At 59.6% G+C, this 24,167-nt stretch overlaps 1 protein-coding gene across 10 annotated transcripts in view; it reads right to left on the bottom strand.

The window, feature by feature from the left end:
* The window catches only part of ITPR3 (inositol 1,4,5-trisphosphate receptor type 3), a 65,413-nt gene that overhangs the window by 18,391 nt on the left and 22,855 nt on the right, over nt 1-24,167 (bottom strand). For 5 of the 10 annotated variants that reach the window (XR_014809918.1, XR_014809916.1, XR_014809915.1 and 2 more), the window contains exons 3-25: nt 19,515-19,636; nt 17,778-17,864; nt 17,074-17,232; nt 16,810-16,908; nt 15,992-16,075; nt 13,337-13,483; nt 13,126-13,221; nt 12,548-12,598; nt 12,246-12,388; nt 11,175-11,274; nt 10,937-11,097; nt 10,209-10,350; nt 9,168-9,329; nt 8,039-8,211; nt 7,149-7,268; nt 6,576-6,758; nt 5,503-5,754; nt 5,269-5,413; nt 4,704-4,845; nt 3,988-4,187; nt 2,729-2,858; nt 2,226-2,283; nt 893-1,058 (exon numbers count right to left, since the gene is read on the bottom strand). Coding sequence is in view for 2 of the 10 variants with exons in the window: in XM_003128345.6 (XP_003128393.1) it covers nt 893-1,058; nt 2,226-2,283; nt 2,729-2,858; nt 3,988-4,187; nt 4,704-4,845; nt 5,269-5,413; nt 5,503-5,754; nt 6,576-6,758; nt 7,149-7,268; nt 8,039-8,211; nt 9,168-9,329; nt 10,209-10,350; nt 10,937-11,097; nt 11,175-11,274; nt 12,246-12,388; nt 12,548-12,598; nt 13,126-13,221; nt 13,337-13,483; nt 15,992-16,075; nt 16,810-16,908; nt 17,074-17,232; nt 17,778-17,864; nt 19,515-19,636 (3,122 nt within the window). In the remaining 8 variants the exon portion in view is untranslated. The remainder of the gene's footprint in view (nt 1-892; nt 1,059-2,225; nt 2,284-2,728; nt 2,859-3,987; nt 4,188-4,703; nt 4,846-5,268; nt 5,414-5,502; nt 5,755-6,575; nt 6,759-7,148; nt 7,269-8,038; nt 8,212-9,167; nt 9,330-10,208; nt 10,351-10,936; nt 11,098-11,174; nt 11,275-12,245; nt 12,389-12,547; nt 12,599-13,125; nt 13,222-13,336; nt 13,484-15,991; nt 16,076-16,809; nt 16,909-17,073; nt 17,233-17,777; nt 17,865-19,514; nt 19,637-24,167) is intronic. The other 5 variants (XR_014809919.1, XR_014809917.1, XR_014809922.1 and 2 more) reach the window with 1 other exon arrangement.

The raw sequence follows: 24,167 nt of genomic DNA, 5'->3' as shown, positions 1-24,167 counted from the left end.
CACAGCTGCCCTCGCTAAATGCCCGTCCAGCATGGCAGGGAACCATCCAGACTACGGCCCCCTTAGTGAGGGCTGACTGCATGCCAGGCCTGATTCAAAGCCCTGAGCAAAGGTGCACGAGATACAGTTTGCAATCTGTAAAGTGCTGTGCGCATCATAAGAGGCTGGAGTTTCTGTTGTGGCTCAGTGGAAATGAATTTGACTAGTATCCACGAGGACATGGGTTCAATCCCTGGCCTTGCTCAGTGCGTTAAGGATCTGGCATTGCCGTGAACTATGGTGTAGGTCACAGACACGACTCGGATCCCGAGTTGCTATGGCTGTGCTGTAGGCTGGCAGCTACAGCTCCGATTTGACCCCTAGTCTGGGAACCTCCATATACCTCGAGTGCGGCCCTAAAAAGCCAAAAAAAAAAAAATAATCGTCGGAGTTCCCATCATGGCTCAGTAGTTAATAAACCCGACTAGGAACCATGAGGTTGCAGGTTCAATCCCTGGCCTCGCTCAGTGGGTTAAGGATCCGGCGTTGCCGTGAGCTGTGGTGTAGGTGGCAGACACGGCTCGGATCCCACATTGCTGTGGCTGTGGCATAAGCCAGCAGCTGTAGCTCCAATTGGACCCCTAGCCTGGGAACCTCCATATGCCATGGGTGCGGCCCTCAAAACACAAAAGACAAAAAGAAAAAAAGCAATAGCCCTTGAGCCAGGCTGACAAGAGATAAAGGTGGCCAAGGCGTGGCTCCCAGTTTAAGGACCTCAGTGAGGCCGAACCCCCAGGAACATATCTCAAGCTGTCCCCAGGGGGTGAGCAGCCCTGGCCTAGTGCGCGGCGGCACAGCCGCCCACCGGGGCCCCGGGGCCCTCCCCCCACCCCCTGGAGGGCGGAGGCAGCACCTGCTTGAAGGTGTGCATGGCCTCCTGGCGCTGGCTGAAGTGCTTGAAGAGCAGCTGCAGGGCCCCCGAGACCAGCGGCGCATAGTCGTGCATGGTGAGGTGGATGAGCACGCGCAGGAAGGCACGGCCGCCCTCGTCGTCCACCTCCAGCATGCTGCTTGTCTTCCTGCAGGGAGCGGCTGCGCTCAGACCCCGGCCCGCCCGGGGCCCCCACGTGACCCCCGCGGGCCTCCCCTTGGCCAGGCACCTGAAGCTGGGACTCTTCCCCGGGGGCCCCAGGATAGAGGCCGGGCCCCAACACAGGTGGGGAACACGCCACTTTATTTTTACCAACCTCTCACCGAAATGCAGCGTGCCCTTCGGTGAGAAAAAATTCATGGTACCTTTGACTTGGGCACCCAGAAAAATCGCAGATGTTTTCCCATCACCTCAGAGCTGTTCCAGAAATCGCAGCCTATGGTTTACACTCCTCACTACTTGGAAGCACCGGCACTAATTACACCCCCGGCTCTGCTTGTTATTTAATGCGTTAATAAAGAGGCACATCTGTAACTATCACTTCAAGTTTGTTTTCCTCAATATTTTGATAACTGCATCTCCATGCCATTGGTTTCCTTTGTAATTTTTATGTGCATTATTTTATGAATTTAAAAACGCCATTCTGGAGTTCCAGTCGTGGCTTAGCAGAAACGAATCTGACTAGCATCCATGAGGACGCGGGTTCGATCCCTGGCCTCGCTCAGTAGGTTAAGGATCTGGCATTGCTGTGAGCTGTGGTGTAGGTCGCAAGCAGACTCGAATCCTGCATTGCTGTGGCTGTGGTGTAGGCCAGCGGCTAGAACTCTGGTTCAACCCCTAGCCTGGGGACCTCCATATGCTGCAGGTATGACCCTGAAAGAGACAAAAAAAAAAAAAATCTAAAAATGCCATTCTGAGAAGGTATCCCAAGACTCCACCAGACGCCATGGGCATGGCACAAAAATGGTTAAGAGCCCCTGACTCTCAACTGCGACCCCCACTCCAGCCCGCTCTGTACAACAGGCTGCCCTTCCTGCTGTGGGACCCAGGGACAACCCCCAGCTCCCTGGCCCAAGTCCTGATACACAAACAGTCCAGCTGCCCTGAGTGGAGACAGAGTGACCAGGACAACACTGGGGCCGGGCAGGCCAGGAAGAATCAGAGCACAAAGCTGGGGTCCCCTGCCCCAGAGCCGGGGAACGGTCCACAGGGGGACTGACCCAGAAGGAAGGGGCCACCCACGGGGGTCTCAAGCCGACGTCGGCCTCACCCACCCAGACCCACCCACCATTGCTCGCCTCAACCCTGGCCTCACCCCACTCCAAACATGGCCTCTGCCTGCTCCCCAATGCGATCCAGGTTCATGTTGGCAGCTGTAGGGAGCAAATCGGGCAGATGAGGCAGGTCCACGCACAGGCAAGATGCTGGGGACAGGGAACACCCAAGCCACCCCTTCCCCACATTAGCTGGGTGGCAGTCCCTCTGGGCTGGTGGAGGTGGAGCCAACCAGGACAGGGACGGCAGCAGCCCCACAGCCCTGCTGGGCTGAGCAGGGTTCTGGGCTGAGGGAGCTCAGCCTCTGATAGCCCATGACCTTGGGCAAATCTCTGCCCAGCTATGGGCCTCGGTTTCCCCATGGAGGAGAAGGAGGGACCAGTCCTGCCCACCCCCTCACTGGGGCACGGGAGAGGAAAGGCCCTTGCAGCCCGGGCGCCGGGCAGGGCTGGGAGCTGCCTGAGGTATCGCAGGCTGCAGCCCGCTGCTGGACACCCCAGCCTCAGCCTGAAGGCGGGTGAGGGGAGGTGGACGGACGCTCACTGGTGGAGTCGAAGGCAGGGGCTGTGCCGTCGGCCCCGCTGTCCTGCATGGGAAACACCTCCACGAACTCCTTCTTGAAGACGGACAGCAGGTAGGAGATGCGGTAGTCCAGGCGGACGTTGAGGATGAACTGGACAGGGGGAGAGGGCGGGGTGAGGACCCCTCTGAGGTTAGGAGGCCAGTCCGGCTCCAGGAGGGGTGAGCAGCTACCTCAGCACTCGGGGGGCTCGGCACAGGTGTTCGGGATGTCATGGGACGTGGCAACAGAAACAATCAAGATTCTGACCCCCAGGGTGGTCCAGGGCCCCCACGCCCCCAGCACCAGGGATGGGGGATGGCTCCCCTCCTCAGTGAGGCAGAGACCCCCTCCCAGCCCCTCAGTGCCCCTCCCCAGGCTGGAGCCTCACAGGGACGGGAAGGAAGCTCCCCAGTTCAGAGGCCGAGCCCGGCCCTCCTGTCCCTCGGCAAACACACCTGGGCTCCCGGGAGCAGGGGGACCAGGGAGCATGGGCAGGTGGGAGCAGGAGAGGCCCCTGAGGGGTGGCATGAGGACACAGGGTTGCAAACACCCTCCCCAGCATCCATCCTCTCTCCTCATGGGGCATGGAGCCTCTGGTCACACCCAGAACTCAGATCTGGAAGCCCTGGCCCCCAGAATGAGTCCGGCTCTGCCCAGACTGGGCCCCCAAGGAAGTCACTGCAATACCCTCTGTCCTCTGGTGGCAGCACAGCAAAAGCAGGGCCCCTATCCCCATTTATCCCTCCTCGGGATGCTAAGCCCCTTCCCCAAGTGTGGCGGAGCGGGGGGAGGGGAGTGGGGTCTCAGGCCCAGAAGACACCCAGAAGGATGACTGCATCCAGCCCACCAGGAAATGGGCTCTCGAGTCTCTAGTCCAGCTTCAAAACCTGTGGGGCCACAGGACAGTCCCCTCCCCTCTCTCCCTGTCCTCATCTGTACAGTGAAGGGACAGAGCTCGACTTTGGCGCACACCGGAATCACTGGGCGGGCTTGTCACAGCGCAGACCGCAGGCCCGCCTCCAGCGTTTCTGAGCCTTGTCTCACAGGGGCCCGGGAACCTGCATGCCTAACTTCCCAGGTGAGGCCGCTGCTCCTCAGAGCCTGCACTCGGAGAATCACGGTGGAGCCCCCAGGACCAGATGCTGTGAGCTGCAGGGGCTCACCTCCCCCACCTCCCAGAAGAGCGCCCACCTGCCCCCGGCTCTCCTGCCCCACCACCGCCACGTCCTTGGCCGACCACCTGCAAGATCTCCAGGATCTTCAGCTTGGTCTCCATCACCACGATGTCTTCATTCTCCTCGAACTTGCTTCTGTCCAGGGCCTCGGGGGCACCGGCCCCCGCAGGCAGGCTGGGGCCACCAAAGACAGACTGCTTGCGGTTCAGCACCATGGTGGACATCATGTGCCCCACGCCCTGGATGGACCGCCGCACGTTCTTGCCTGCGGAGCGGGGAGCAGAAGCAGGTCACAGACGGTGCACGGCAGGGGCACCGGTCTGATGCATCTCCATCAGCTGCAGGGCAAAGCCACGCTAAGGAAGGGGCAGGGCTAACCCAGCCAAATCTGGAAAGAGAAGGAAGGGCCGGGGCAAAGGGGAATGGCGTGGGGAGATGAGAGAGTTCTCGTGTGGGAAATGGTGAGAGCTGCTACAGACCACGGGGGCTGGGGCCACAATGTGGAGAGCACTAGAAGCCAGGGGCCGGTCTCTTTGCACGTTGCGTTTAGAATGCGTGCGTGCCACCAAGTTGTATTGGAAAGCCATCTGCCCAGACCCCAGGGTCTGCACAGCGCCTGGGCAGGGGCCTCTCTGGTCTAGCCCAGACGGGAGGGACAGGGTCCTGCAGCAGAGCCAGGGGGCAGCTGAACAGGAGGGTTGATGGCAAGGACTTCTGGTGCTAAGAGGAGATCGAGGAATGCTGGGATGGGTGGCAGACAGCTGGCGGGGCAAGGCCTCACCACCTGAGTCCTCGTAGGCCTGCAACATGGCCGGGGGGCCCTGCACGCAGTCGATGATGCCCAGCAGCGTGCGCGTGAGCCGCAGCAGCTCGCTGAAGCTGTAGAAGCCAAAGTAGATGAGATTGTGCGCCAGGCTGACCACCTGCAGAAAGGGGGCGGGGCCGAAGTGAGTGCGGGCGGGGCCAAAGCGTGGTGGGCGGGGCCAGCTCGGGGAACCAATGGGTGGAACCAGGGGCTGACTCCTCCGCAAAGGCTGGCGGATGCCGGGGCTGCATGGCCAAGAGAAGTCTGGCCCCAGGGGGTTACTGAGAAAGAGGCCTGCAGAGGAGGCCACTGTGGGGAGGATAAGGCAGAAATGCAGGACGTGGAGGGCGGCTTCTGCTGGGGTCCTGTGACCCAGCCCCAGGCCGATGGGGCGAGTGCACCAGGGCAGGCAGCCCCCCTCCCAGGAGTCCCCGAGGTCTGTGCGGTCTCCCTGCACTGGCGGGGCACTTTGGGAAGCGAGCTTAGGGACACGGCGGCCACTCCCAGGGGGCGCGAGCCAGGCCCGCAGAGCCCAGCCCACCTCGAAGGTGAGCTTGTTCTTCTCCTCGTTGGCGAAGGGCACGGCCTCGCTGACCACGTTGTTGAGGTAGTCCTCCACGAACTCCATGGTGCTGGCGAACTTGTTCTTCTTGTCGTCTCGGGAGGCATTGAGGTTGGAGTCATAGCTGGGGGCGGAGGGAGGCGATGAGGCGTGAGGACCCCTGAGACCCGACCCGCCAGCCATCCCGGGCCCACCCTCCTCCACCCGTCTCACTCCTTGATGGTGATGGCCGTGGGGATCTCCGTCCAGAGGCGGGCGAACTTGACCGGCGTGACCAGCTCCTGGGGATCGCGGTCCACGTGCACGTGCAGCATCAGGTGGCAGAAGGAGGCACGCAGGTCGAAGGGCAGCATCTCGTCGGCCATGCACAGGAAGATCAAGTCCACGCCCAGCTGCTGGGAGATCTCGTCGATGGCCAGGTACTGCCGGTCCAGGCACATGCGGGCAAAGAGCTTCAGTTGGTACCTGCAGGGCAGGGAGGACCGTGAGGACACTGCAGGTGGGCTCTCGAGGGATGCTGGCACAGCCCAGGCCTGTCATGGACTTGAGAAAGTGGCAAAGGGACTTGGGTTAAACCATGCACTGGCCACTGAAACAGAAGGGGCATAATTCTGAGTGAGACCAGGATAGGACAGAGTCTGGGCTTCTGAGTGACGGCAAGTCTCCCCTCCTCGCTAAGGAGGAAGATGCGCTCTGGCTCAGCCAGGGCGGTAGAGGGAAGGCTGGCAGGGTGGGGGGAGAGCTGGGTAAGAGGAAGGGAGGCTGGGGGGAGGGGTTGAGGGCAAGAGGAGGGGAGAGTGAGACCCGGATGCAAGAGCCTCAGCAGTGAGGACTGCATGCAGGAAGCCTTGTTCTGCTCCACATTGTGCCCTGCTCCGCACTTAGGGCTGTGTCATCTTGGCAAGTTCCTTGACGTCTCTGTGCCTGTCTCCCTAACCTCACAATGAGGGCAATGATGGGTAGTCTCTACTTCACAGCTTGTTGTGAGGCTGAAATAACCGCTGGCATGAAGTGTTTGGACCAGTGCCTGGGAGATGGCGTCAGACAAGGGCTGGCATTCTGACTGGTCAATTACGCATGTGTGGAGACAGGTGTGGGCTTCGTTCGGGCCTGGTCACTGCGCTGAGCCTGGCCTCAGGCCGCCCAGTCACCCCGATGGTGGAGGCAGGAGCCCCCTTGCAGCTGCCACAGCTCGTCCCGGGGCAGGGCGGGGTCCTGGAGGACCCGGGGTGGAGCAGGGCGGGGCAGAGCCCCCGGAGGATGCAGGGCGCAGCCCAGGGGCGCACCTGTAGTAGCTGAGCACATTCTCATCGTGTGCATTGCCGGCGCGCGCCTCCTGGGCCAGCTGCCTCACACTCTTCTCGTGGTGCTCATTGTTTTTGTCAGTCCACGTGAGCCACACTTCCTCCTCCGAGTACTCGATACTCAGGTACTCATGGGACTGCGCCATCTCCTTCACGGGCCGGAGCCTGCGGACCAGGCACCCATCACAGGGAGGCACCCTCCTCGGGCATGCCCTGCCACACAGACCTCCCCTCCCCCAGTGGGCTGAGTGCCAGGCTCCCTGGCTGCCCACCCCCTGCCACCCTCCACGAGAGACCCAGCTAATGACCCCAAAGAGACCAGGAGCCTCTGGAGGGCGGGGGCCTTGGATCATCCCCTCCCCCACACAGTTCTGCACCCAGTGCTGGGCACACAGTGCTGGGCACACAGCAATGGGCACATGACTGCAGAGAGAGGGGGTGCCACTTCCACCTTGAACCTGGCTGGGGGCCCCAGCTCCAAGGAGGCTGGGAAGCTGGGCAGGAGGAACCCTGGGCAGAGGCCCAGCTGTGGGTGGGACCGTGCAGAGGGCTCACTCGGTCTGGATGAGAATGTCGCTGTTCTTGGGATCCAGCACACACTTGCAGATAAGCTCCTGGGTGACCGGGATGGCGACGTGGTTGGACACACAAAGGTCAGAGAGGTAGTCCAGGAACCTGGGGTGGCGACAGCAGGGCTGGGAGGAGGGGCTCAGAGGCGGCCCCCAGTGGGGGACCAAGCCCACCCTCCTCCTTCCTCAGCTGGCAGCACCTGCACCCTCCCCAAACCTTGGAGATGGGGGTACAGACTCCCAGCTGCCCTGGTGGGGAGGACGACCCATGGGCATCACCCTCGGGCATCACCCTCGGGCTAGACAGATGTCCAGGGGGTCAGAGTAAAGAAGGCATGAGGAGACAAGACAAAAAAAAAAAAAAAAAAAAAAAGAGTTTCCGTTGTGGCACAGCGGAAATGAATCCGACTAGGAACTATGAGGTTGCAGGTTCGATCCCTGGCCTCCCTCAGTGGGTTAAGGATCCAGCATTGCCGTGAGCTGTGGTGTAGGCCAGCAGCTACAATTCCAAGTAGACCCCTAGCCTGGGAACCTCCACATGCCGAGAGTGCGGCCCTAAAAAGACGAAAGACAAAAAAAAAAAAAAAAGGCACAAGACAGAAGTGATATTCAAAATTTGTAACTGGTTCATGGCAGGCACTGCCTCTGCTACTGCAGAGGGTCCAGGGCCTCCCGCTGTACCAGGAGCCAACCCCCACGGATGCTAGATTGGGCCAAACTTGGGCGTGGGACTCGGAGAGGTGGCAGTTTACCAACAAGTGAAGAAGGATGTCAACCTTTAGCGACCAGCACTGGGGCGGCAGCAGCAGGGGACAAGGGAGGGGGAGGGAGAGGAGGGGTGGCGCTGGATGCTGGGGGCGGGGGCAGCAAGCCCACCTGGGCTCCCGGTTCTTCCGCACGAGGCTCACGAAGGTCTCCACCTCGGTCTTGGTGATGTGCTTCTCCAGGAGCTTGCGGTTGTTGTGCAGCAGGGCGGTGATGGTGTCTTCGGCCAGGATGTCGTAGCCAATCTGGGACTGCATCATCCCAAACTGCTTGGCGATGTGCTCCTGGTGGGGCAGACAGGCTGGGGGTCACCGGGAGCCCAGACCCTGAGACAGGGACCCAACACCAGCAGGGCACCCTGACCCTAGGAAAGGAAGGGGTCTCGGGGAGGAGGCCAGCCCGGGGCCGAGGTCTGGGCTTATAAACACGGTTATTTAACCCATCCCATCTCCCTGCCAGAGCGACCCTCCCAGAGAGAGGGACCCTGGCGGTTTGACAGGACCAGCTGCGTGATTTGAGGGGCCCAGTGAAAAGGAAATAGCAGGACTCTTGTTCAAAAATTAAAAATTTCAGGAGTTCCCATCGTGGCTCAGTGGTTGACAAATCCGACTAGGAACCATGAGGTTGCGGGTTCAATCCCTGGCCTTGCTCAGTGGGTTAAGGATCCGGTGTTGCCGTGAGCTGTGGTGTAGGTCACAGATGTGGCTCAGATCCCGCGTTGCTGTGGCTGTGATGTAGACCAGCGGCTACAGCTCCGATTAGACCCCTAGCCTGGAAACCTCCATATGCCGCAGGAGGCCCAAGAAATGGCAAAAAGGCAAAAAAAATAAATAAATTAAAAATTTCAGGGAGTTCCCATCGTGGCGCAGTGGTTAATAAATCCGACTAAAGAATCATGAGGTTGTTGGTTCGACCCCTAGCCTCGCTCAGTGGGTTAAGGATCCGGCGTTGCCATGACCGGCGGTGTAGGTCGCAGATGCGGCTCGGATCTGGCGTGGCTGTAGCTGTGGTGCAGGCCGGCAACTGTGGCTCTGATCAGACCCCTAGCCTGGGAACCGCCATATGCCTTGGGTGCGGCCCTAAAAAAAGACCAAAAAAAAAAAAAAAAAAAAAAATTTAAGAATTTCAACACCAAGGTCAGCGCGTTCAGCCCAGCACAAGGCCCCTGTAAAGATGGCGCCCACTGTGCCTGTGAGGCTGGCAGGATGGTGGCAGGACGGCAATGGGGCCCCGGGCGCACCTGGTTCTTGCGGTAGTCCTCCTGGGAATGGCGCAGCACGCGGTAGCACAGGCGGAACATGTGCTGGTAGGGGGCGTTCTTCTGGTCCGACAGCTCCTCCAGCCGCACCAGGGGGCCCTCGCCCCCCTTGTCGCGGAAGGGGGCCTTCAGAATGCCAAAGATCTGGGGGAGCAGCCAGAGTCAGGTGAGATCCCCAGACCTGCCCGTGCCCTGATGATCCCAGGAATCCTAAGCCCCCAAATGACCCCCCCGCCCCGATTCCAAGCAAGACCACGACCCCAGTCCACCCACCAGCAGCCCCAGTGCCAGCCCTCACTCCCCTGCCCACTGTGAATTCCAGTCCCAGCTGGGATCCTGAGCAGAGAGTCACCACAGCTCAGGGGTCTGGCCAGACACGGGCCCGCCTTGTCCAAAAAGAAGCTTAACATGGGAACTGAGTGTGGGCGAAAAACTGTGTCAGAAAAGAGACCAAAGAGCCAGAATCAAAGGAAATGGAGGAAATCTTAGTTGGATCCTGGTTCCAAAAATGAACAAGCTTTCAAAAGACATTTTGCGGAGTTCCCGTTGTGGTGCAGCGGAAACGAATCCGACTAGGAACCGTGAGGTTGCAGGTTCGATTCCTGGCCTTGCTCAGTGGGTTAGGGATCCAGTGTTGCCGTGAGCTGTGGTGTAGGTCGCAGGTGCAGCTTGGATCCCGAGTTGCTGTGGCTCTGGCGTAGGCCAGCAGCTACAGCTCCCATTCGACCCCTCGCCTGGGAATCTCCATATGTCATGGGTGAGGCCCAAAGAAAGAAAGAAAGAAAGGAAGAAAAAAGTGATGAGAGGGACTTCCCTAGTGGTCTAATTGTTGCACCACTGCAGCCCAGGTTCAGTCCCTGGTCTGGGAACTGAGATCCCACATCTAGCCACTGCATGCTGTGGCCAGAGGGGGAAAAAAAAAAAGAGGTGATGAGAAACAGCAGGGAGAGCACAGCTGGAGACCAGCTGGAGACAGAAAAGGCGCTGCCGCTTGGTCCCCGCCGCCTCCTCATGCGCAGGCACCTGTTTGAGGATGTTCTGCTCCCTCATCAGCTTCTGCCGCTCCCGGTTGGGCTTGGTGACCATGATGTCCAGCACGTTCTGCCCATTGTTGGGGACATCGCTGACGAAGAACACCAGGTCCTCCAGCAGCTGGATGACAAACCTTCCGGAAGGGACACCAAGGATGACGAGTGTGAGGAGCCTGCCCCCCCACCCCAACCCCTGTCACATGCCCCCATGGCAGCCAGAGGGCTTTCCCCACCCACCAGCCCCCGTGCCCCAGCAGAACCCCCCCGTCGGCCTTCAGTTCCTCTCCCCAGCTTCACCCCGAACTGCTCTGCAAACGCACCCCTTGCCCACCCACCCTGGATTCCGAAGTGCCCCCCAGACAGAGTGTCAGGGTACTCAGATCTGGAAAGGACCAGCAGGGCTCAGCACTTCCACCCTGACTGCCACTTACGAGCTGTGTGACCTTAGGCAAGTCTCTTAACCTCTCTGAGCCTTAGTCCCATCATCAGTAAAACAGGGTAACAATGGCTCTGTGACAGGGTTAGTCTTTGGAGTCCGTGAGCGATGAGGCTTAGCCAGGGCCCTGCAGTGACCAGCGCCCCCCCCCCGTCTCCCCTGCCCCCACTTGGCTGCCTGGCTTCTGCCTTCTGACTCCTTTGTCTATGACATGAGGACCCCAGGAGGACCCCAGGAGGACCAGACCTCTCAGGAAACCTCACGCACCCTGCCCTGAGGCCCACCTGCGGTCATTCTGGCTGATGAAGCCTTCGTTGAGTTTCTCCACGGCGCTGGCCAGCATGGAGCTGGCATCATTGGCAAAGTCCAGGTCTCGGATCTCGGACACAGGGACCGACACGATGGCAAAGGCCTCCTTGTCCTCCTTGGTGGGGCAGGTGCCCAGCTGCAGGGACAGAGGTCAGCGGGGCACCCAGGGACCAGCTTGGCCCGACCCCAGCCCGCATCCGCAAGGGCCCGCACCATGAGCCGGATGGGCCGCTCCTCCTCCACATCGATGGGCACATTGGTGCTCTGGATCCACGTGTTGGTGCAGAGGTGCCGCAGCCGGACGTATGAGTTTCTGCAGGAGGGCGGGACGGAGTCCAGGGAGTGCGCCACAGAGCGCGGCCAGCGTCTGCTGCTCTACCCCAGTGGCTTCCCATCCTCCGCCTGACTCCACACCCAGCGGCAGTGGGATGGGGCCCCAGTCTGCCCAGGTGAGGAGCCCGAGCCAGGGAAGAAAGTCCAGCACGCCGGCCCCAGGCCCCTGCTACCTGCTGTGCTCTCCCAGCCCACGCGCCTCCCCCGCTCTCGCCAAAGCCAAGTGCTCCAAAAACCCAGGCTGGTCTGCAAGCTTGGGACCAAAATTCACTTGCACAAATGAGGCTCTTTAAACTATGCATCCCATTTAGTGCCAACAGCCCCCAATTCAAAGAGGAAATACTCATGTCTTTGATTAAGAAACAATCTCAACATCCCAAGACCTCTGCCCCAAGACTTCTTGGCAGGAGACTGGGGGCCTTTAGGGACTCAGTTAATTCTCCCATCAGCCCTGGTGATGGGTCACTTGATATTCTCACTTTATAGGTGAGGAAGTCAGGCAAAGTGACTGAGTCCGCTGCCTGAGGTCAGACAGCTGCTTAGTGACACGGGAAGTTTCTCGATGTTACGTCCTAGGATCTCAGGGTTAGGGGGCCCTAAAGGTCAGGGAGCCCAGCCCCCACACCCGGTGTACCCCGGACAAGCTGTTGTGCAGCCTGTGCCTGAGCCCCAGGCCGACTGGCTGTAAACACTGCAGAGAAGGCTTGTAGACAGACAGCTGGCACAGGGCGGCACCCAGGGTGTGGGACCCAGGCTGGGCACGTGGCAAGCCTTTGGGGGGGGTGAGCTGCCACCAGCCTCACAGCTGGATTCCCTAGAAGCGGAGGGGGGGGGTCATGCAGTCCTGAGGCCAAAGGAGCTGGGGATGGAGGAGTGGTGGGCACAAGAGTCAGGACAGGATGGCCCAGCCTGGGCACCCGGCCAGTCCCCCGGCGCGTGCTGCCTACCCACCGGGGCACGAAGGAGTCGGTTTTCTGCAGCGTGGTGGGGTCCAGCTCGAAGAGGGAGGCGATGTCGTTGCCGTGCGGCACGGCCACCAGGCGGTACTTGATCTTCTCCCCAGCGTTCCGGCGGCCCGTGCGGCCCTGGGCCCCCTGGGGTGAGGACCCCAGCTCAGGCAGGAGCCCTTCCCTCCTCTCCTTCCAGCCCACCTCTCGGTTCCACGTCCCCTGCGCCGCCCACCCCAGGGTGGAGTCTGGTCACTGCCCCCCTGGTCACTGCCCCCCAGGCCGCAAACCTCCTTAGGGCCTCACCGTTCCTGCCGCCTTGGCGTCAGAGGCGTCACCCTTGTAGCTGGGGTTTTCCTAGACAGAGACACCAGATGGGGGTGCTGTCGGACACCCAGCTCTACCCCATGACTCCCACCCCAAAACAGTGTCCACATAGGACCCTGGGTTAGGACAGGCAGCCACCCCCCGCCTCCAAGGGTGCCCACATCAGCCCCCAAACTCATGGTGCTCCTGCAGGTGCCAACAAGCCCAGGCCCTGCCCTCCAGGGCCCCTCTACATAGACACACAGACCCACAGACACACACACACACACAACACCCTGTGCATCACACACACACACACACACACACACACCCTGTGCATCGCAGACAGACATGGATGCGGATGCGGAATCTAAGTTCCACGAGGGCTGGGCATAGTGCTGCTGGCCTGGGAGGATCACAGCAATGACACGTGTTCACAGTCACGCATGTATTTGAAACACGTGTTGAGTCAATGCACGCGTGAAGGTTGGCAAATGTCCCTGTGCAGCTGTGGGCCAGCCCCTCGTGCGCCAGCTCCCAGCGCCTGAGCTCCCAGGATGCCCTCTGCCCCCACTCACCTCAGCAGCCAGGTAGTTGCCAGTGGCCAGGTGCTTGAAGCGGTACAGGCCGTTCCAGTGGCCGGCTCCTCCACGGCAGGGGTCGTGGTGGACCACCTGAGGGGGGCAGGGGTGAGGCTCTGCGGAGGGGCTGGGCCCGGGCGGACCTCGCCCCCCCGGGGCGCACAGGGCTGGACCAGAGGGCAGGTCTGGGGGGGGAGCAGGGCCTGACCTCCACCTCCCAGAGGGCGTTGGAGCTGGTGGCCGAGGTGGCGGACTGGCGCAGCGTGGTGCGCAGGAACACCTGCAGCTTGCCTCTGTACTCGTCACAAGTCAGGAACTTCTCCTGCTCCGCGTGGAAGAGCCGCACCACATCCCCCTGCGGGCGGCAGGGCGAGGGCTCAGGGCGGGCAGGGACACTCCTGAGGGCAGCCAGCGCTGGGCCGTCAGCCAGGCTCTCTGTCCGCAGCCCCCCCCCCCACCAGCCTGCCCACGTCCAAATCTGCCTTCATTGCCTCCCTCCCCATGCTGTCCTTCTAGAAACCTCACCCGAACTCTTTTTTTTTTTTTTTTTTTTTGGTCTTTTGTCTTTTGAGGGCTGCACTTGCAGCATATGGAAGTTCCCAGGCTAGGGGTCTAATCGGAGCTAAAGCCGCCGGCCTATGCCAGAGCCACAGCAACGCAGGATCCGAGCCACGTCTTCGGCCTACACCACAGCTTACGGCAATGCCGGATCCTTAAGCCACTGAGCAAGGCCAGGGATCGAACCCGCCACCTCATGGTTCCTAGTCAGATTCGTTTCCGTTGCGCCACGATGGGAACTCCCTCACCCGAACTCTTAAGGCCATTCTCACATCACCCCCGCCGCGAAGGGGTACAGTGTCTCCCCAGGCCACGCTGCACCCCTCCTGGGCCCCTTCCTGCCTCAGTGTCAGTAAATGAGGCCCATTTCTGTTGCTCCCCACTGGACTGGGGCAGCTGGAGGACAGGCACCTTGGCCTGGTCACTGGTGTAGCTTTAGACACTGAGACTAGGTCTGGATCCTGGCTCTGCTCTTAAAAGCAGCGTGAGGAGTTCCTGTCGTGGCGCAGTGGTTAACGAATCCGACTAGGAACCATGAGGTTGCGGGTTCGGTCCCTGCCCTTGCTCAGTGGGTTAACGATCCGGCATTGCCTTGAGCTGTGGTGTAGGTTGCAGACGCGGCTCGGATCCCGTGTTGCTGTGGCTCTGGCGTAGGCCAGTGGCTACAGCTCCGATTCGACCCCTAGCCTGGGAACCTCCATATGCCGCGGGAGCGGCCCAAAGAAATAGCAAAAAGACAAAAAAAAAAAAAAAAAAGCAGCGTGACCTTAGAGAAGTCCCTCAACCCCTCAGAGCCTCCGTTTCCCCTTCTGTACAATGGGAACACTAAGGACTCTCCTGTGTATAAGGGGGTAGCACTGTGCACTTACCGCAGCAAGCACCCGCATGGGCTGTTTCACCTAATCCTCCTACCAGCCCCCCGCATGCACTTCCCGTTCTCCCCATCAACAGGCGGAGAAACTCAGGCACAGGGAAAGCTACGTGTCCTGCCAAGGGATGTGCCCCAGAGCCCCCACTCCCTCCCACGGCGGGCTGCCCCCGGCTGCCGCGTCTCTTATTATCAGATAACAGCCTGATCTGTCTTCCCGGCACCAGACACACCAGGTACTCGGTCACCGTCTGTGGAGTGACCGCAGCAGTGAGGGAGTGAGCGAGTGAGTTCACACCGAGTGGGGCAGGTCCTACGGCTGAGCTACTGACTCTCCTGTCCGGCAGTGATGGGCCACAGCGCAAAGGGGGTGGATCTAAGCTTCAGTCTCACTTGTGAGTTGCCTGGAGTCTGACCCGGGAGCCAGGACAGATCCACAGAAACGTCTCGGAGCAGCAGCACGGGGCGTTCTGGAACCAGTGATGCTACTTTTTTTTTTTTTTTTTTTTTTTGATGCTACATTTTCTAAGCACGACACAGAAATGAGGCTGGAATGGGCAATCAGGGAAGGCTTCTGGGAGGAGGTGGCACAAGGGCTGGGCCTTGGCCAATGTGTGGATGATGAACAGGCTTAGGGGAGGGAGGAGGAGGGTGGGAACATCAGAGCAGCCTGGCTGGGGCCCGGGGGCAAAGGTGCCTCGGCAGGCTTCCGAGCAAGGGAGGCCAGTGCATTGGGGGTGGCGGGGTGCAGGGGGGGAACCACCTCCTTAAGGCTTGTCTGTCCCTCTAACAGGCACCCCAGCCACGTACCTGCCAATTTCTCCAGCGGAGGAGCCTACCCTTTTCTTCCCCATGTCTGCGCTCCATACACTGCCTGCACCCCAACCGGCTGGTTCCGAACCCTACAGCCCCACCTGAAGGGCCTCTGAACCCCTCTCTCATCCACGCCTGGTTCTCGGGGTCTCCCCCGGTCTCTCCAGCCCTCCTTCCACTCCCGCTCCAGTCCCTGCAAAGCCTCCACCATGGAGTCTCCCTCGGCGCTGTCCCCCACGGGCCCGTCCCCTCCCCTCCAGACACAGGCCCTGACTCAGCAGCCTTGCCCAGGAGGGCACAGGGCAAAGGGAAGGGGGCCTGGCCTGGAACCATGGAGCAGGCGGTGGGGAGGGGCAGGGTGCTCAAAGGATTGCCCCCACCCCAAGGTGGGGACGGGGACCCCCAGCCCACTGACACCCCCTTAGCAGGAGAGCCAAGTGAGACCAGCCAGGAGCGGGTAGGGGGCTGTGAGGCTGAGACAAGAGAAGGGGCAACCCACCTGTGTCTCCTGGGGGGTGGGGTGGGGGGAAACTGGAGGGGGCACAGGGCCAGACAGGGCCCCACAGGGAGTGGAGCTGGGAAGGTGGCAGCAGGGCCGCAAGGGGGCAGGTGCCTGGTCCTTACCCCTTTCAACACCTCCTCCAGGTGGTCTCGGAACTGCATAAACAGGTTGATCTTCCAGCTGGTGTTGCAGTTCACAGAGTTGACCTGGAGAGGTGGGGAGAGGCCCATCATGCTGGGCAGACCCCCAGCCCTATAGGGGGTGAGGAGAGGCCAACCAAGCCCCCGTCAAAGCACAAGGAGAGGGGTGTTCTCCCAACCGGGCCCCTCGGCCCCAGCCCAGCTGCCCTGGGGCTGCCAAGCTGCGGGCTGCAGCATGGGAACAGCCGCTGGAGACAGAGGGGAGTGGTGAGGCCCAGGCCTCCAGGGGATAGACAGGACTGGAGGAAGGGGCCCCGAGGGTAGGGGGGGAATGCCCCTCTGCTGCAGGGCTGGCCCTGTCACCCACCCGGGTCCTTGCTTTAATCAAAGGAAGCTGACAAGGGGCCAGAGGAGGAATTCAGGTGAGGCTTTACTGGGTTTTGCTGCAGCAGGAGGAGCAAGAACAAGTAACAGGTACCCCCGCTTGCTCCTTGAGGGGGTCCGGCTCTAGTCCCTTAAATAGCGTGGGGGTGGGTCAGCGGGCGGGGCTTAGGTGGCCTGCCTACCCCCTCAGTGGTGCAGTTCCCAGCTTTTGCTCCCAGCACCGCAGATGTGGCAGCTGGTTTGCGGCCTTTTTGTACCTTATCGTCCATGATTTGCCCCAACTGCGCATGCGTGGTCCCTTTTGTCCCTTAGCGTTTCCCTGCACCTGCTGCTCAGCAGACATTCGTCCAGGTGCAGGTGCATGCGCTGCAGCAGAGGTCCCAGTCCCGGCCCCGGGTCAGCCCCACCCCACTCACCTCCTTGCAGCCGGCATTGTCACTGAGCTCGTAATTGCTGGCGTGCAGAGGCTGCCCAGCGTTGACGGGGTTCAGGATCACCTTGTCCCCCACGACCACCTATGGGGACAGGGGAGCAGGGTGAGGGGGGTGAGCTGGGACCCCGGCTTCTCTCTGGTCAGTCCACCCCCTAAGAAAGGAACCTCCATATCGAAGAGCCTGGAGAAGCCCCCCTGCAGCTGCGGCCTGCACCTTCCAGCAGGCCCAACCCAGCCCTGTCCTCACATTGTCCCCATTGCTCCGAAGCTTCCAGAAGGGCTGGATGAAGAGCCAGGAGCCCTCATTGCCCGTGGCGTCCAGCGTCACCCTCATGGCGTTCTTCTCCAGCAGGGCCGGCAGCCGCTTGTTCACGGTCAAGTACTTGTTGCTCTTCATGTGCAGGAGCTGGGGGGGCAGGCGGGACAGAGTCACCCCAGGAGGCTGGCCCGTCAGAGGAGAGGCCCTGGGAGGCAGCCTGGACTCTTGGTCAGAGCCTGACACACATACTGTGTGAGACACACAGATACGAACACGTAGAGACACAGCCACGCGCACAACCACACACCCAGTCACACACCTGTGGGATCACACAGAGGAGCTTCCGTGCAGTGCGTCACGCGGCCTTAGAACAACCGAGGGCGAAGCACTGTCCCTGCCTCATTCTGCAGAGGGGCACACACAGAGGCTCGGGGAATAAAGTAACTCGCCCAGGCCACAGAACCAAGACTCGAACCCGGACCTCCTGGCTCCAGAATCTGTGCAGATGACCACACAGCCGTGGGCACGGCTACCCAGGCCACATAGCAACGGGCAGACACGCAGTCACAGAGACAGGCCTGGGTTGGGTGGTGCCCTGGCAGCTGGCACCCCTCCCCCATGGCACCCCCTCCCTGCTGTCTCACCTGGATCCCAGCTCACCCAGATCACACCTCACCTGGATCCCAGCTCACCTGGATCACACTGCCGTACTTCACGACGTCCCCATGCACCTTCTTGTTCTCCGTGTCGTTCTGCTTCTGCTCCATCTGGGCCGCGTGCTGCACAGACACACAAGGGTGAAGGGCGGGCCCAGAAGCCCGCTCCTGGTGGGACACAGCCCACCCCTACACACACACACACACACACACACACACACACACACACACACACACACACACAGACATCCTGGCACTGCCCCCAGAAGACCCCAGAGGCTTTCTAGTCCAGTGCTCCCACTACTGATGGCAGAATGAAGCTGAGCGCAGAGGGGCAGCCAAGGCCGTACAGCTCACAGCCTGGGGATCTCAACCCCTCCCCCCTGTTCCCCACCTTCCCTAGAGGGGGAGGGGCATGTCTGCAGGCCATGAGCCCCCTAGACCCCAACACCTCAGGACCCCTTCTCACCAGACTCCATTTCCTCCTCTTCCTCCTCCACCCCACGCATCTCTGACCCTTCCTCCCCAAACTGTGCCCCCAGCCCACTGCTTCCAGGGAGCCTTCCCTGACTGGCCACATCCAACTCAGAGGGAGCCACCTCTGGTGCCTCCGGGACTTGGTTGCATCCCAGCAAGGACACCTTGTTAGGCTCTTCCGACCCATTAGACTGGAAGCTGCCTGAGGACAGACACGGCCTCCATCAGACTGGCCATTCCTGGAGGGGGGGGCTCTGTTGCCTCCATCAGACTGGCTCTCTGCCCCTTTCAACAGCTTAGTCCTATTATCCGGCCTCATGCCTGAGGCTGGAGCCAGGGTGGCTGATGGGGAGCCTTGGCACGGACCACGTGACTTTCCACAGACCTACCGTGTACGGCTGGGTGACCATGTGTGGTTCTGAGTGTCTGTGCGCGTGCAAATGCCCTACGCCCGGTCCAGACCCACAGTTCGGCCTCGGTCTGTGACGGCCCCCAGCCCAGCACAAGAGATGATTTATAACAGAGCTCCGCAGCCCCCACCCAGCTCCTTTCCCGTCCAACTCACAGCCCTCCCCAAGTCACAGCCACCCCCTCAGGAAAGCAAGGTCTGCCAGATGGGGGCGGGGCCCCCGGCCCCAGGGAGGGTCTCAGAAGCGGGCTGCAAAGTCACTGACCACAGCCAGGCCTCCCACCCTCCCTTTCACGGAGACTGGGCTTGGGGCCCTGGGCTCTGTCCAGAAAGAACCACCCAAGGTCTGAACTGCGAGGCCTGTGAGCAGCCAGCAGGCTCTGACACCACACACAAAGGTAGCAGAGACCTAGCGGCCACCCAGGCCCCGCTACAAACTCACAGGACGCCCACAACAGCCAAGCTCCCTCCAGGGCCCCAGGCTCCAACTCTATAAGATGAGGGGAGAGGTTAAGATGAGTTCTCAAGTCGGGTCCCTGGAGCTGCTGTGTCCAGGAGCCACAGCAACTCCATGTACAGCTGTGCAGGTTGTGCCCTGCACCATGGGGTCCAGCTGAAGGCCCAGGTCGGGGCTGAAGTGCAGCCTCCCCTCCCACTCACAGAGCCATGTGCCCTGCCTGGTACAGGGCCGTGCCAGCCACTAACTGGCACGAAGGGGCCAAAGGGAGGTGTGGGCCGCCGGAAGAGCAGGCTCCTGCCCCTCACCTCATTCTCGGCGACACACACCGCTCTCCGGCACAGCGGGCTTTAAAAAGTCCTGGGCCCCCAGCAGCTCCGATGAGCGGCGGCCCTGTGCGCTTACGCATGCGGGGGCCCTGCACACACACCTGTAACTTCTGCAGCAGCACCACGTCGGCGATCTTCTCCTTGTCCTGCTTGGTCTGCTTGGCCTTCCAGTACTGCTTCTGAGCCGAGTAGCGGTTCATGGGGCAGACCTTGAACAGGCAGTCTGGGGGCGGGGGGTGGGCAAAAGGAGAGAGACACGGGTTCAGGCCGACCTGCAGCCCTGCCCGCAATCCCACTGGCCCTCCCAGCCCTCCCCACACCCCACGGCGGGGAGGAGGGGAGGCAGCACATCCTACGGAGAAGGGAGACCCCGGGGCAGGTCTGAGAAGATTTATCAGAGGCTCCCCTGGGAGATTTATCAGAGGCTCCTGGCCGCTCCCCCCATGCCTGCCTGTGTCCACTCACAGCAGTGTCCCCCTCTGGCCAACCTCCACCTCGCCTCCAGATGCCTGGGAAGGGGCATCCTCATCCCTCCTGCATCAGGTGGTGACAGGGGCGGAGGGGACAGTCTGCAGTGACCCTGGGGCATCAGGCTGAGCTTCTAGTCCCTGAAACCAGCTCCTTCCTGCCTTCGTGCTCCTCCTGGAACCCTCCTCAGTAATTCTCTGGCACGGGCTCTGCGTCTAGGGACCCTCAGGAGGGGCCCATTAGAATTCCACAAACAGGTCTCTAATGCTTGATTCCTCTTTTCGGAAGCAGACAAAACATTACTGATTTCCACAAGCCCAGACACTAGAAAGAGCACCAGATTTTTCTATGTATGGAAAGGCGACATGAGATGGAAAATCCTATTTCAAGTGTGGCGGGCCCAGCGAAACGCTGGCACAGGGATTGGGTCTGTCTGATCATAGCAGGGCCCTGCTGTGAGGTGGTGAGCTCCCCATCAGGGGAGGGATCCCAGGGGGGCACAGGGTTCCTCTAAGACCCTCCCAGGCCGAAGGGCCATGGCTCCAGATTGGCGATGCCCCTGCAGCAGGAGCACAAGAGGAAGATGGTTGTGCGGGGAACCTGGGAGGGACCCCCGGGGAACAGATCACAGAGATGCCCCCCCGCCCCCACAGGTCCCCTCCTCTGTCCTCTTAAAGGAAGGCTATGCCATGCAGGGGGCACCACTGGGTTCTGCAAAGCCCACAGCAGGCAGAGACCCTGGTCATCGGGAAGGGAAACTGAGGGAGTCAAAGTTTCCAGAGAACAGACCCTCCCTGAAGGGGAAGAAAGGCCACACACCCCTCCCTAAGCAGATGGAGCTGCTGCCCCTCCCGGCCCAGTCTGGCACCACCAGCGTGGGTGGGCGTCCCCTCGGCAGCAACAGCTCGCTTGCTGGAGAGAATGTGTCTTTATGGGGCTCTGCTCAACCTTCAAGACCGGGGTGTCCGCCCTCCAGGAACTCCTTCTGCTTCTTTAGGCCAAGCCAGACCCCTCAGGGCTCCCCCTGGTCACCACGTCACTCTCACTAACTTGTTAGAGGCCACTGGTTCCCGGCAGGAGGGTGGATAGGGCCAAACCAGGGGGTGTTTGGAAATTGGGGGGGTGGATTTAGGTTGTCCCAACAACTGAAATCACAGCCAGCATCCAGCAGGCAGGACCGGGTCCCTGGTCACCTGCTCCTGACACAAACAGCCTGCCGCTGGCTCAGCAGGACAGCCGCCAGCAGTGCTTGGGCTGAGCAGCGCAGACACACAGCCTTGTTTGCGTTGTTTTAGCAAATGCCAACTTTCCCGGGAATGCAACTCCCATATAAACTGAGGGAATCTGTGTTGCCCTTTGTCTTGTTCCAGCCTCACAAGGAGATTTTTGCTGTTTCAGAGAAACGCATCACTCGCGGCCGCCGAGTCCATGAGTCAGAGGCAAGCTCTGACTGCTCCCTCACATCTGCCAGTTGTGCCCAACATTTACCTCCAGAAGCTACATAAGACTTTTGTTATAAATTGCCTTCCTGGGACTTCCCCAGTGCCCTTGCATGTGAAGGATCCAGCACTGTTACAGCTGTGGTTCTGATCACTGCTGTGGCACAGACTCCATCCCTGGCCCAGGAGCCCAGGAGCTATTACATGCTGCAGACGCAGCAGAAAAAATAACAATAAATTGCTTTTCTTTTATTTCTCTTTCTGACATGCTTATGGCATTATATTGGCCTCACTCCCTCCCCTGAACATCCCCCTCTTACTTTATTATAGATAAATATGGAGATGAATAGGAGTTCCCATTGTGGCGCAGCAGAAACGAATCCGACTAGGAACCATGAGGTTGCAGGTTCAATCCCTGGCCTCAGTGGGTTAAGGATCTGGCGTTGCTGTGGCTGTGGTGTAGGCTGGCAGCTGTAGCTCCAATTCGACCCTAGCCTGGGAACCTCCATATGCCGTGGGTGTGGCCCTAAAAGGCAAATAAATAAATAGATAAATAAATAAAATATGGAGATTAATAGATTTTTTTTTTTTTTTTTTTTTGGCTGCTCCCAAGACATGCAGAAGCTCCCAGGCCAGGGATCAAACCTGAGCTGCAGCACTGACAATGCTGGCTCCTTAAACTGCTGAGCCACTAGGGAACTCCAGGTTGTATTATTTTTGAATTCCACTGTATAACATTAAAGGGGTCCTGATTCTGACAGGCTGGTCTGCTTATATTTTAACCGCGCCCACCAGACTCTGAGGGCAGGCAGGCAGAGCTGAGCCCGGAGCTCACTGCTGTGTCCCCAGCCCATAGCCCGGGGCTTAGCCAGTGTCTGGCAGGCGAACACACCAATCTAGAAAAGAGCCTCCGGTGTGTGATCAGGTGGGGCCAGAATTTAGCCTTGAAGGGAGGGAGAAGAGGGATCAGGGGTAATGCCTCATTACAAGTGGCAGGAAGGGCGAGAGAGGCACGAGATGCAGTGGTCATGTGGGCCGGCCGCCTCCCGGGCCCGGCAACCTGAGCCAGGAGGGACACCAGCTCTGAGTGGGCCCAGAGCAGGGAGGACAGCAAAACCAGAAATTCACAGGCCCTGGGGTCCTGAGCAAGCTGCTCCCCCTGCCCCTCGCCCAACCCAGAGAGGATAAAAGGAGGGGAGACGGATGCTGCCCCAGGGTGCCTGAGAGCAGGGGGTCCCACACCCTTCTGGCCTGAGTCCCCTAGAAAATACACCCAGGGTCACCGCTACCCTGAAACACCATGGGGACCTCCTCTCCCTGGGGGCTGAGCAGACTCTGGGCATGACAGACTGAGAGCCATCGTTGGGATCTGCTCTGAACCAGCCTGACCAGAAAACAATAAGAGCAACCGGAATTTTCAAATGTATATTATTGTAAGACTTTTTTTTTTTTTTTTTCTGGTCTTTTGTCTTTTTAAGGCCACACTCGCTGCATATGAAGGTTCCCAGGCTAGGGGTCCGATCAGAGCTGTAGCTGCCAGCCTACACCAGAGCCACAGCAACACAGGATCCGAGCTGCGTCTGCAACCTACACCACAGCTCATGGCAATGCCGGATCCTCAACCCACTGAGCAAGGGCAGGGATCGAACCCACGTCCTCATGGATCCTTATCAGGTTCGTTAATCACTGAGCCACAACGGGAATTCCAAGACTTCTTAAAGAACTGGCAAGACAGTGAGGAACTGTCCAGCCAGAACTAAAAGGAGGTCAGGGAGATATAGGAACACACCCAAGAGACTTTTGTCCTTGGGTATTTGCTGAGTCCAGAAAACATGACATTTGATTTTGACGCCTCACCAGGTAAAGGGGCAGACATCCCAGCCCAGACAGGGAAGGTGGGACATGTAACAGGAAACCTTCCCTCAATGAGCTTGGACCCCAAAGGGCCACAACTCCCAGGTATAGGCTGAACCCAGAGGACGGCTCCTTCCAGGAATCAGAGCCAGATAGGAGTCCCCTGGATGGTGCCAGAAACCCCAAACTCGAGCTTGGCTTGGCAGTCATGGACGCGGTGCCCCCAGGAATCTGGGAATGAGATACGCACAGCCTCTCTGAAGGAAGGTACCTTCCTCCTCGTCCACAACCACTCAGACCAAATGTTTACATGCAGTGACGCATACACAGTCAGGTAACCAGGAATCCTGGGAACCAGGGGCCATGAGAGAGAACAAACCCACAAGACACACACCAGAAACACACATGAAGAGACGTCAGACACACACATCATCTGTAAGATGGGCCTATTCTGGTTAAACCAATAAAAGAAAAGCTTGAGGATCCCTACAGAGAACAAGAAACAACAAAATATGACACAGCAGAATGAAAAAGAAACAAATAAAATTTCTAGAAATAAAAAGCTTCACAGAAAGAGAAAGACAAATACCATACGACATCACTTATATGTGGAATCTAAAATGTGGCACAAATGAACCTATCTACAGAACAGAAACAGATTCACAGACATAGAGGGAGTTCCCATCATGGCGCAGCAGAAGCAAATCCGACTAGGAAACATAAGGTTGCGGGTTCAATTCCTTGCCTCATTCAGTGGATTGAGGATCCGGCATTGCCACAAGCTGTGGTGGAGGTTGCAGATGCAGCTCGGATCTGGCATTGTTGTGGCTGTGGCGTAGGCTGGCAGCCACAGCTCCAACTGGACCCCTAGCCTGGGAACCTCCATATGCCAAGGGTATGGCCCTAAAAAGACAAAAGACCAAAAAAAAAAAAAAAAAAAAAAAAAAAAAAAAAGATTTACAGACGTAGGTAGAAAACAGATTTGCAATTGCC

This window comes from Sus scrofa, chromosome 7 (assembly GCF_054392235.1).
Source record: "Sus scrofa isolate SSC_HxYL_T2T_F1_AM1 chromosome 7, Sscrofa_HxYL_maternal_Yorkshire_Landrace_v2.0, whole genome shotgun sequence".
In the NCBI taxonomy this organism is placed as follows: Eukaryota; Metazoa; Chordata; class Mammalia; order Artiodactyla; family Suidae; genus Sus; species Sus scrofa.
Note: the sequence above shows the minus strand (reverse complement) of the source record. Positions and strands in the feature narration are given on the sequence as shown.